This window comes from Solanum tuberosum, unplaced genomic scaffold (genome assembly GCF_000226075.1).
Source record: "Solanum tuberosum cultivar DM 1-3 516 R44 unplaced genomic scaffold, SolTub_3.0 scf00063, whole genome shotgun sequence".
NCBI classification, from domain to species: domain Eukaryota; kingdom Viridiplantae; phylum Streptophyta; class Magnoliopsida; order Solanales; family Solanaceae; genus Solanum; species Solanum tuberosum.
In genome coordinates this window covers 1,821,787-1,834,236 of record NW_006238988.1, presented here as the reverse complement: position 1 = coordinate 1,834,236, position 12,450 = coordinate 1,821,787, and the positions used below count along the sequence as shown (strand labels likewise).

The 12,450-nt window shown below is 34.7% G+C and overlaps 1 protein-coding gene across 1 annotated transcript in view; it reads right to left on the bottom strand.

The window, feature by feature from the left end:
* Positions 1-6,856: 6,856 nt before the first annotated feature.
* Positions 6,857-12,450, bottom strand: part of LOC102597188 (O-acyltransferase WSD1-like) — a 14,019-nt gene continuing 8,425 nt past the window's right edge. The window contains exon 8 of the mRNA XM_006345230.1: positions 6,857-7,317. Coding sequence (XP_006345292.1) covers positions 6,857-7,317 — 461 coding nt within the window. The remainder of the gene's footprint in view (positions 7,318-12,450) is intronic.

Below are 12,450 nucleotides of genomic sequence, written 5' to 3'. Positions count from 1 at the left end.
AGGAATTTGAGCCTTTATGGCTCTCTCGAAAATGCAAGGGAGAAGGTAGGAATTCGTAGTGAACCCGGACGGATTTCACATGCAACAAAAGATAAATGGATTAGTATGCAATCCAACTTGGTATATATATAAAAAAAATAAATGGGAGAAGCAAATTCACTTATGAAAACATAAAATTGAAAAAAAAAGTAAAAAATAATAATAAAAATAAAATAAAATAATAATAACGAATAACTATCTATTGACTCAAAGGGTGCATTAATAGTCCATTCCAATAAGAGGAGCATACCGAAACATATTGTAACAGCAATACTTTAAAGATGTGATTAAGAGGGCCCAATAGTCACTTCGTCACAAAAAATTAATGTACTACCATACTAACTAATAATACATAAGTGCAAAGCATAATCGTAGCATTCAAGTGTAAAATAATAATAATAATAATAATAATGAAAGGGGAAGTAACATACGTACTACATCGACTCATACCTTAAAACAAAATTAGATAAGAACTAATTATTAATAATCTAAAAATAAAATGACTATTAAGACTTGCAATTTGACACCATAAAATAAATTTTTTAGAACACTAGACGGATGCATATAATATAGGTCCCACTTCTTATTTCCTTTTCTTTATTTATACCTCATAACTTCTTTCATTTTTTTTTATGGCAAAAACATTTTTTAAAATGCTAATTACTTTATTTATTTACCAAATATGGAAAAATTATGTCCCCTTTTTTTTTTTTTTAGTTTGTTATATATCTAAAAATTGTATAGATATAAATAACACTATAGATCATAATAATTAACAACTTAAATATTTGAAAGTTATATAAAAAATAAAATTAATTGACTCTCGAAATTCTATTGGTATCAATTTATAAATCATAATAATTAACAACTTTTTTTTTTATTAAAAAAAAGGTATAAAATACATATAAAAAATCACTTGACTCAGATACAAAGTACGTGACACTTAAATACTTTTATTTTTTAAGCTTATGACAAGGACAGAGCACGTTACCTACAATTTTGAATTAACACAAGTGATACCTTTAAATTAATATTTTTTATCTACAGTACAAACCAAAAACTAGAACAAAACTAAATTAGCAATCATATGATTTCAAACAAATTCGATCAGATCAAACAGTAAATTAACAATAAGCTTTGAAAGGGCAAGTATTCTGCTAGCAACAATCGCGGACAGCCAATAGACCAAAATAATGGTCTCCGAGGCTAGAATCGATATCCCTAAATTCTAAAGCGGGACACATGAGATCAAAGAAAAGCCAGGAATTCAAGACATAAACAATGATAGACGAATGTTGACTTAACATAACGTAGCAATATAGATAGATGACCCTCCCTTCTAACGTGTAATGAATGCTCAAACAATGGTACCGAGATGAATGTCATGCCTTTGTGTAATCATTGGGGAAGTGATGCATCTATTTAGTATTAGCGAAATTTCACACTCAAACGAGAATGAGCCAATTAACAAAATAACAAAGTAGGATAGGGAAGTGTATAATTTCCGGACATGAGCAAGATAGGACCTTGACAAATTGCAGATTAATGAGGAAATATGAGAAAGATGGACATGCTTCAATATTTACCAAGACATCAAACCAACACCGAGACAAGAACACAAACAACGGAATAGAGAGTGCCGTTTTCGAGATGGATTAAATACGAAGGTTAAGAAGCGAACATTTTGGAGCTAATCTAAGAAGGCAAGAAGCAATATAAATTAAAGCTAAATACTCCACGGGAAATAGATTTTTCAGACTCCGACAAACCCATAACAATTGCTCTCTATGATTCTGCTCCTTTCAAATAGAAATACGAGTGACCAACAATAACAAATAATGAAGGAGCTGGTGCTTGCGACGAAGTAACTCCAAGATTTTATCTAACAGCCATGAACCAAAGCAACAACAAACCAGATAACACATCTTATACTTCGAACAATTAAGACGCAATTAATTTGAAACCAACAGTCCGTCATTCAGCATCAGCAATAAATCAAAAGGAAAGAATCGAGACATTTGAAAAAGGAATTTTACCTATTTCGGGGCAGCGAGCTGAACAAGAACGAGCAGGGGACGACTTCACCACCGAAATATTACTCCGAGAACTCCGACAAGCAGAGCAAAGACAAGCGAGAAAAAGGAACTAAGCCAAAAAATTAACTCCCCCCTTTACCACGGAGCCTATTTTCTAAGTATGTATATAGTTGTATATGACTGATAATATTGTTGGCCTATTTTAAACTTTCCCGATTTCACCAACTTCTTCCAATATTTTCTCTAACTCAAAAATTTCCGCCTAAAAAATCTCCTTCTTTTTTCACCTCCCCTAACAAATAAGTAGAAGAGGCTTTATATAGATGGGGAACTAGGGTTCGGAAATGGGGGGAAAATGATCAAATTCGGATAGGCGTAAGGCCCATCTCAATTCAAACTTTAAAAAAAAAATCACCATTAGAGGCAAACATACTTTTGTGAGGTCTTCAACCCCATTCCAAAAGTGGAAATGGTGAGATCGATGGCTGGGATCGACTTACTCGTCCTTGGGCGCGACATGGCTCCATCCTGAGGCCACAAGGACAGACTCATAGCTGCTGGCAGGTGCCTTTTCGCTGTTGTTGCAGCGAGGAAGACGCTATGGTGCTGCTGTGTTGCGTTCTGATGTTGTTTGCTGGAATTGACGTGTTGAAGGAAAAAAATTGAGAATATTGGATTGTGCTGGATGTTTTAGAATTGTAGTGGGCCGGGTTAAAGGGGGAAATTGGGCCGAGGGAATATTGTATGTTGGGATGAGAGGAAAAGAGGCGTGTTGGGCTGGGCATTTTGATAAGCTACTGGAAATTGCCTGCATTGTTGGTATGTTGCTGTTGATTTATGGAAGTGGGCTGCATGAATTTGAAAAATAAAAGGGCCGACTTCTTGGTCTTGCAATTAAGTACAAATTTCAAACGTAGCCAAATCGAATTAACATTTATAGAAGTGAATTTAGTCGGTAATTCAGCTAAAACTAAATAAGGCAAATCAATAAAAATTAACTAGCGAGTTTCTTAATCTTAACGAAATAAAATAATTAATTTAATTATAAACTAAATAATTTAAAATATAAACCATTATATAACCAAAATTGATTAACCAAATATTTAATTAAAGCAAAATCCTTTTGAGACTATTTCCAAATATTCATAAAATATACTAATTAATATATACATAATTATGTAAAACAAGTATATTATTCAAAAAAATTGTAAAAATGACGAAATTACTTTAAGCTAACTTGAAAAATATTTTGAATTTTATAAAGTCAATTATTTCAACTCGTTTGGAATTTAAGAAGCTCGATGATTAATTTACATCGGGGAGAGTCAAAATTGGGTGTCAACAACTGTCCCTCATTTTACTTGAATTGATATAAGAAATTCGAGGAAAATGAATTTGACTAATCCAATTTTGATCGACTACATATTCATCTTTCTGAAAAAGGGTTTTTTGTACGGTCTTTAGGAATTATGGCCGACCCCAGACGTGGGTTTCCTACATATCTCAGGCTATATGAGAATTCAGGCCACTTGTAGTTCGATATGCTTGATTTTATGCACGATTTTGAAAGAATTCAAAAGTCATTCTGATATCGAATTATAGAGGGACCGGAATGCTCGAGAATAAGATTTAAGAGCGAATGATTGGAATACAGTCCAGTTTTCAACATTGATTCCACCTACATATCCCTCAACTGAGGAAATCAGGCTACTTGTAGTTCGACTCTATCGGTTGAAAAGGAAATCTATTATGCTAGATCACCTTTGGTTTTAGAAAAGCGACAAAGTAAGTCGAGTATGAAAAGGAGGCTTGCAACCTCTTAACCATGAATGTGGTGCACTTCACACCCATAATTAAGAACTTACACGGACATAATTTCCAAAGCTCTTGGTGCATTGTCACTCAGATTGGAAAGCCGCTTCCAGTAGAGACCAAAAATTATCAGAAGCGAAACTGAAACCGACAAACCTAAGAAAAATCCACATGCCTTCTGATAGGGGTGTGGTTTGATTGTGGTGGATGTCGCTCCTCTGCTCGCGTCCTAAGAGTTTGACACTCCTCTTTGGACTATGTCCCAGTTCGCTGCTAAGAAAAAGTTCCACGTAGTGCTGCATCCTTTTTGATGTCGTCTGCACTTGTGGTTTGTTTTGGAGATTCATCATTTCGAATGCTCTCGACAAAGACTGAGATAAAACTCATTAGCATAAAAATGCAAATCAAATGGGATACAATGTCTTTTACCGTGTTGACACTTAATTGTTCTCCTTGAACATTTGACGTCAACTCTATCGGGCTTGACGTGAAGCAAATAAAACTTGTGTCTCATATTTGCAATATAATCTACAATGTACTATTCCTTTGATGTCAAAGTAATAAAATAGGCTGATATAATATGCTGGTAGTTCTCTTGATGTCGTCTGTGCAAAGAAACATGATGCAGTTGATGTTGATTTTCTTGTGATGGGTAAACATTTCTTTTGCGATGTATGACTCTTTCTCTTGCTATTCGTGAATCTTTCTCTTGCGGTGTATGAATTTCTTTCATGCGATACATGAATTCTATTCCCGCGCTGCATGAATCTTCTTTTGCAATGTATAAATCTCCTCTTGCAACGCATGAATCTCTTTCGCAATGCATGAATCTTCTCTTGCAATGCATGAATCTCTTTTCTCGCGATGCATGAATCTTCTTTCCGCGATGCATGAATCTTTCTCTTGTAATGCATGAATCTTCTTCCCGCGATGCATGAATCTCTCTCTCAATGCATGAATCTTCTCTTGCAATGCATGAATCTTTTCTTTTGCAATGCATGATCCTTTCCCCGCGATGCATGAATCTCCTTCGCAATGCATGAATCTTCTTTTGCAATGCATGAATCTCTTTTCTCGCGATGCATGACTTCTTTCTATTGCTATGCATGACTTCTCCGCGATGCATGCCTTCTTTCTCTCCATGCATGACTCTTTCTCTGATGATGCCATCCCTAGTACCGAACGAAGATTATGCTTCACCAGACAACCTAGGTGATCTTCTAGGTACCTTCTGGGTGGCGGTATCGTCCTAATTGACAATACGAATAAAAATGACCCTCAGAGTAATGGTATCATCTCATCCGATAATACGATATAAATGACTCTCCGGGTAGTGGTATCGTCTCAATCGACAATACGAATAAAAATGACCCTCAGAGTAATGGTATCATCTCATCCGATAATACGATATAAATGACTCTCCGGGTAGTGGTATCGTCTCAATCGACAATACGAATAAAAATGACCCTCAGAGTAATGGTATCATCTCATTCGATAATACGATGTAAATGACTCTCCGGGTAGTGGTATCGTCTCAATCAACAATACGAATAAAAATGACCTTCAGAGTAATGGTATCATCTCATTCGATAATACGATATAAATGACTCTCCGGGTAGTGGTATCGTCTCAATCGACAATACGATGTGATTAAACCTTAGAGTAGTGGCATCATCTCATTCGACAATGCAATATAAATAACCTTCAGGGTAAGAATATTATCATATCTGATAATGTAATGCAGGTAAAATGTCTTCCAGATATCTTTCGTTGCTGGAAAATAATAATCTTGCTCTCTTTGAGGTTTTCATTTGTTCCATCTTCGAACATGATTGCATGTTCATTATGGACCTCTTCTTGCTGAAAATTTGAATGAAATAAAGCTACTCGTATTCCCAACTCTCTGGTATAAGAAGCACAAAATACTTCCTGCATCCACAGAAAAATTGTCAATTTCGGGGATCTCTTTGCCCTTTTGACTTCTCCATATTTATTGAATGGTGGAATATGCTGATTTTGAGGTAAACCTATAAGCCTGCGTCCACAGAAAAATTGTTAGTTTAAAGAATGAACTGATCTGTGTCGATCTCTTCGGTTGTCTGCTCCTTATCTTGCTATCTCCGGTTGATTTCTCCGATCTCCCGCTTCTTGATAGATAAGACAAAACCCTTTTATGCAAAAATGATTGAAACATGAAAGAAAAGTTTTTAGGAAAAGTAAATTTTCAAAAAATATAAAATTTGGAAAAGATCACTGCCAAGTGTCATGTCACGTCAAGTTTAATGAACCTCATTTAGAGGTGATGTCTCGAGATATATCTGATCAGTTGCTGGGGAGTGTCCAGGGTTATTCTAGGCTTCAGATGAACCTTATTGAAATTTTTGGGGTCATCCTCAAAATTTCTATCCCAGTTAACTGTCTTGGCTTATCTTTAAGCGTTGATGAGTAAATCACGGAATTTTTGAGACCCTCTCAAAAATTTTGTCCCAGTTGCAAATCTCAAAGTAACTTCAGTCTTGATTTTGTCGGAGAGATCTCTTTCTTGAGAATTTTTGAGTTCCTCTCAAAAATTCTTTCCCAGTTTCTATTATAAAGATAAACAGAAATCTTACAGGAAATATGACCGAGCCGTTGTGGCGCCTACGTATCCCATTGAGGCAGGAATCAAGTCAAATGTAGTTCCCCTCAAGGATTAACAAAAATAATAAAATTACACATAAACCGACCGAGGCCGACATAGGCTGCCTACGTATCTCATTCTTGAGAATTCAGGTCGAACGTAGTTCAAACACAAGGAAAAATTAAAAAGGGATAAAAAGGGTGACCGAGGCCGACATAGGCCGCCTACGTATCTCATTCTTGATAATTCAGGTCAGACGTAATTCATTACATAGGGATAGATTTTAAACAAAGCAATTACAAGCAAATAGAGAGATTACAAGGAAATAACTGAAGTACAAACTGAAGCTTCACACATAGTATCTCTTGACAACATCTGAGTTGATTGGTTTCGGCCATTCAGTGCCATCCATCTCCGACAGGACTAAGGCACCTTCAGATAATACTTTGCGAACCATGTAAGGTGCTTGCCAATTTGGTGCAAATTTCCCTTTGTACTCATTCTGATGAGGGAAAATGCGTTTAAGGACCGGCTGGCCGATTTCAAATATCCTGGCTCTTACTTTCTTGTGAAAAGCACGAATCATCCTTTGTCGATACAGTTGTCCATGACAGACAGCAACCATTCTCTTTTCATCAATCAATGTTAACTGATCAATCCGCTTGCGAACCCATTCAGCATCACCCAATTCAGCTTCTTGGATGATTCTTAACGAAGGTATTTCAACTTCTGCAGGTATAACTGCTTTTGTTCCATATACTAGCAAGTATGGAATAGCTCCAACTGATGTCCTGACAGTCGTTCGGTAACCTAACAAAGCATATGGCAACATCTCGTGCCAACCTGCTAGGTAGAGTTACCACCATGATGACTTGTCTTAAGTCGTAAACTCATTCCCTTAGATGATCTTTCAACTTTCTCTCTAGTTAGGCCTTTTTGTAAGTGGATCCGACACATTATCCTTTGACTTTACATAGTTAATTGTGATAATTTCACTAGAAAGTAGTTTTCTAACGGTATCATGTCTATGTCTTATATGATGAGACTTTTTGTTATAAATCATGCTACATGCCCTACCTATTGCATCTTGGGTATCAACGTGTATGCATACTGATGCCAAAAGGTGTGGGACAAAAAGAATATGTATCAAGAAATTTCGGAGTCTTTCAACTTATTCACGACAAGCTCATAGATCATTGTAGAGCTAGCAAAACATGTATGTTTGGAGAATTTCCAAGAGACTGCTCCTCTACCAAGAGAATACATATCCACTCATGGATTTTACTTCATTTGATCTGATCCAATTTGCATCACTATATCCTTTCAATACTGCTGGATATTTGTTATAATGCAAGACATAGTTTTGAGTATGTTTTAAATACCCCAAAACTCTTTCCATTGTCATACAATGAGTTTGATTGGGATTACTCGTGAACTGACTCAGATTACTAATAGCATATGCTATATTGATTGTGTACACTTCCTGATATACATCATACTTCCCAATGCTCTAGCACAATCCAATTGTGAGTCACTTTCACCTTTATTCTTTTGAAGTGCAAAGCTCACATTTATTGGAGTTTTGAAAATATTAAAATCCAAATATTTGAACTAGTCAAGTACCTTTTCAATGTAATGAGACCGTGACAATGCTAATCATTATGGAGTTCTAACAACTCCAATATCTTTCATATTAAAGCTGCTTTCTAGCATATGTTTAGTAGCATTTATGTCAGTAGTGTCTCTACTTATGATCAACATATCACCAATATACAAACAAACAATGACCTTGTTATTTTAATATAAACACATTTATTACTTCCATTATTTTTAAATCTATTTGCCAACATGGTTTGGTCAAATTTCTTATGTCATTGTTTGGGTGCTTGTTTTAGTCCATAAAGTGACTTAACAAGTTCGCACACTTTCTTTTTTTTACCAGGAACCACAAAATCCTCGAGTTGTTCCATATAAATTTCTTCCCCCAATTCTCCATTTAAGAAAACTGTTTTCACATTCATTTGACGAATTTAGAGGTCATATACTGCAGCTAATTCAATTAACATTCGAATGAATGTAATTCTAGTTACTAGCGAGTATGTATCGAAAACATCAAGATCTTCTTTTTGTCTAAAGCCTTTGACAAAAAGTCTTGCTTTGTATTTGTCAACAATTTTATCGACTTTCATTTTCCTTCTGAAGATTTACTTTGAACCCAAATGTTTATTTCCTGGAGGAACATCAATCAACTTCCATTATGGTTACTCAAGATTGAATCAATCTAACTATTGACACCATCTTTCAAAAAAAAGCATGAGTCCACATATGACATAAGAAATGTTACAAAATCAGATCCGAAGAAAGTAGATGTTCTTTGACATTTACTACGCCTTTGAATCTCTTTATTAAGTACATTCTCCTTTTGTTCTTTCCAGGGTTTTTTAGACCGTTCACTAGACTACTCAAGTCTAATTTTACAATCCACGGTCTTAGGTTCTATTTAATCATTTTAAGAATAGGAACTTGGACTTTGGCTAGACACACCTACACTTTGAAATATTTCAAGTTGGATTTCCTTCCTTTCTATTTCTCATATGGAATAGATTGTGTCCTGAACAAACAAAATTGTTTTCTTTCTGAAAAAACAAAACTTTTTGTTGTTCCCTTTTGCAGTAAGGATCGTTTCTCCACACAAGTTTTGTGGTAAACCTGAATTTATAAGTAATGCATCCATCATTTCTTTCAACGTTCGATTTTCCATCAGATTGAGGTGAATAGGACAGCAGTTTGATGGATAAATCCACTTTCAAACATATTTCTGCAAAATGAAATTTATATTCTCCATCCCTATCACTTCTTATCTCTTGCCCAACTGAGTTCAACTTCATTTTTATATTGTCTAGACGTTTCTATTGCTACATCCTTACCATTCAGCAAGTAGACATAGTCGTATCTAATGCAATTGTCAATAAAAATTGTGAGATACTTTTTCCCACCATGAGATGGTGTTGACTTCATATCACAAATGTCAGTGTAAATCAACTCTAAAGGATTAGCATTCCTTTCAACAGATTTACAAGAATGGTTAGCATTCTTTGATTCAACACAAACTTGACATTTTTATTTATTGCACTCAAAGTTAGACAAAACTTCTAAGTTGATTAGTTTTCCTTACAAGATTTTGTAATTGACATGTCCCAAGCATTCAACGTCACAAACAATTTAACTCAAGAAAGAAAAAACAAAATAAAATATTAAGTTTGAAAAGCTCTCCGTGAGGTAGCTTTTTCTCACAAATATTTTGTTCCTACTTCTTACAATTTTATGTGATACAAACATTGTTTAGAGTCAGCACCTAGTCAAATGTCCTTTTCAGAAGGACCTTTCCATAACTTTCAATTTGATTGTTATAGAACTACCCATGAACATAGTTTCACCGGGTCCAATAAAGGAAATATAATCCAAAATGCTTCTTTTACAAAACATGACAAATGACTATTCACCAATATTCATGTCTATACAAATACTTTTATTTTAATAGACATATCTTTTCATGAAAAAATACAGCATTTTAAGTGACATTTTTTCATAAAAGAACACTATTATTTTGAACAAGTATATATATAATTTGGTAATTTCATACTAGTCACACCATATACTAGTAAAAGAGAAACTTAACGACCATGATATCAAATATACTCCAAGAATTTTGTGGGTCTAACATAGTACAAAAGCATCATCGAATTTTATATCTTGTGCTCCAAATGAAATCAGACACTAAGTCTAATTTTATCTTTGTCATAAGCAAAGAACCCCCCCCCCCACATTTTAAATATGATTTCAAAAATATTTTTCAAATAGTTGAAAATATTTTTCCACATATTTTTCCAGACTATTAAAATGTCATTGGCAGCATGAAACCTCTTTTGGAAATATTATTCTATGAAAGAATTATAGTGCTTCAATTCTCTTTGACAATCTTTACATAGTGTCAAAGTTCATTCCATAGAGGCACCTATTGCAGGCACAAAATCACACAATTTAAGTCACTGGACTTTTTTTTCTATCACAGTAGACATACCACTTAGTATTTAGAATACTAACAATAAAGAAAAATTTGTTTGTACAATTTGTTTCTATTTAACAATGAAGTTTGTAGAAAATCAAAAGTACAACACTGACTTATTAGGTGAAGTTTTCATATTCTTCAAACCAATTGCATAATCCAATTTTTATAGAGTAGAAAACGACAAAAGTTTTAGTCTACAACAATTAGACACAATCAAATTTCACACGGAGTACCAAACTACAATAGTATTTTTTTTCTCTAAATAGAATAAAATATATTCTTAGATTATCACATAGAAATGCTTTCTTTTCAAATATCCTTCCAACTATAACATTTTGACATACTATTTTATCAAACAAAAATGTGCATATCTGATTCTGCAAACTAAAGAATTTTAAAAAACAACACTATTTGTCAAGTAAAATTCATTCCAAAACATATGGTTTGTGGATCTTTTTCCCAAGATACACATGATAAATATCAAAATAATTAACTTTTAGAAACTATTTTCCTCCTTAGATAAATAATAAGAAGGTTACCTGGTGTAATCTTTAACCGGAATACCACCAATTTTTCTGGTACATTCTCAATTCGATCTTGATAAACAAGGCACCGAATTCTGAAGAAGTAGTGTGTTAGTGAAAACTTACAAGATAACAAAAATACAAGATTACAATTGAAAATACAAATGAAGAAATAAATCTCTTCAGGCTGAGGCGCGGATATCTCGCTCTCTTTAAGGAGATTCAAGCCCACTGCAGCAAATGTTTTCACCGGTCCAGCAATACTCCTTCTTGACTTGTCCCTTCCAAGATACAACAACCTTAACACAAAGTATAACTCAACAACTCTGGACAAGAGTTGAGTCCAAAGCTCCACAAAAAAGAAACACCTCCCTTCAACTAATAAGAACTCTCTTTTTGACAAACCTTATGCACTCTATATTTCTTGTTGTATTGTGTGTAACAAACCAAATGAAGACCACCACTATTTATACTAGAAGAAGTCTTCCTAGCAATGAATAGGAAGATAATGGTGTAGTAAATAGTGAAGATAATGGTCTTAGGAGTTACATAGGTTACAAGAATAATGGAGGAGTAAAGAATGAAATAAAGTTGAGGGCAACAAATGCACTAACGTGTAGATGCCAACGTTCAGAAAGCAATTTGCCTTATGCCTCTGGTCATTAATTGACCATGAGTAATTAGGCATAAATGTCATACATTTTAGCAAAGACTTAGTGTGGTAGTGGCAATGTGAATATGTAACAATTTGTATAATATTAAAATGGTCACACCAACAATCCCCCACTCATTTAAATATTAGTCAAGAGAGTCTATCAGCTAAAGGAAGACTACTATGCATAATGAAGGTGTGCTCTGCATTGAACCTCCACTTAGTGAAACAGTAACTTTTACTCCAGAGTCGTAGTGGTCTCAGACTTGAACTATGACTGCTTAAGGGAAATAAAATATCACTGCTTACACATAATAATCAAGGTGTTGACATGAGCTTTAAAGCCAGCACGTTATGGCCATGTGCTATCCCGGTTTCATGAGTGCTTTTGAGAATAAGCCAATTCTCATAGGAAGCGACCTACTTCCACACATCACATAGGTGAAATCTGTCTAGAGTGCTCCTGTAAGCTTAACACTCCACCCATACGGGCTACAAATATTCATTAAGAGTTTTATCAACTCAATCTTCACAAACTACAGGAAAAAATGCACTCACATCATAGGAAGGGAAATAAAAAGATAGTGCATTTTTCACAACAAGTCATCATATGATTAGTTTTTCCCTTTGAACCTGGTTATAGGATCTCTAGTCCCCAGGTTGAGTCAAGGATTTATAGGCTTCAATCTCATCCCCCT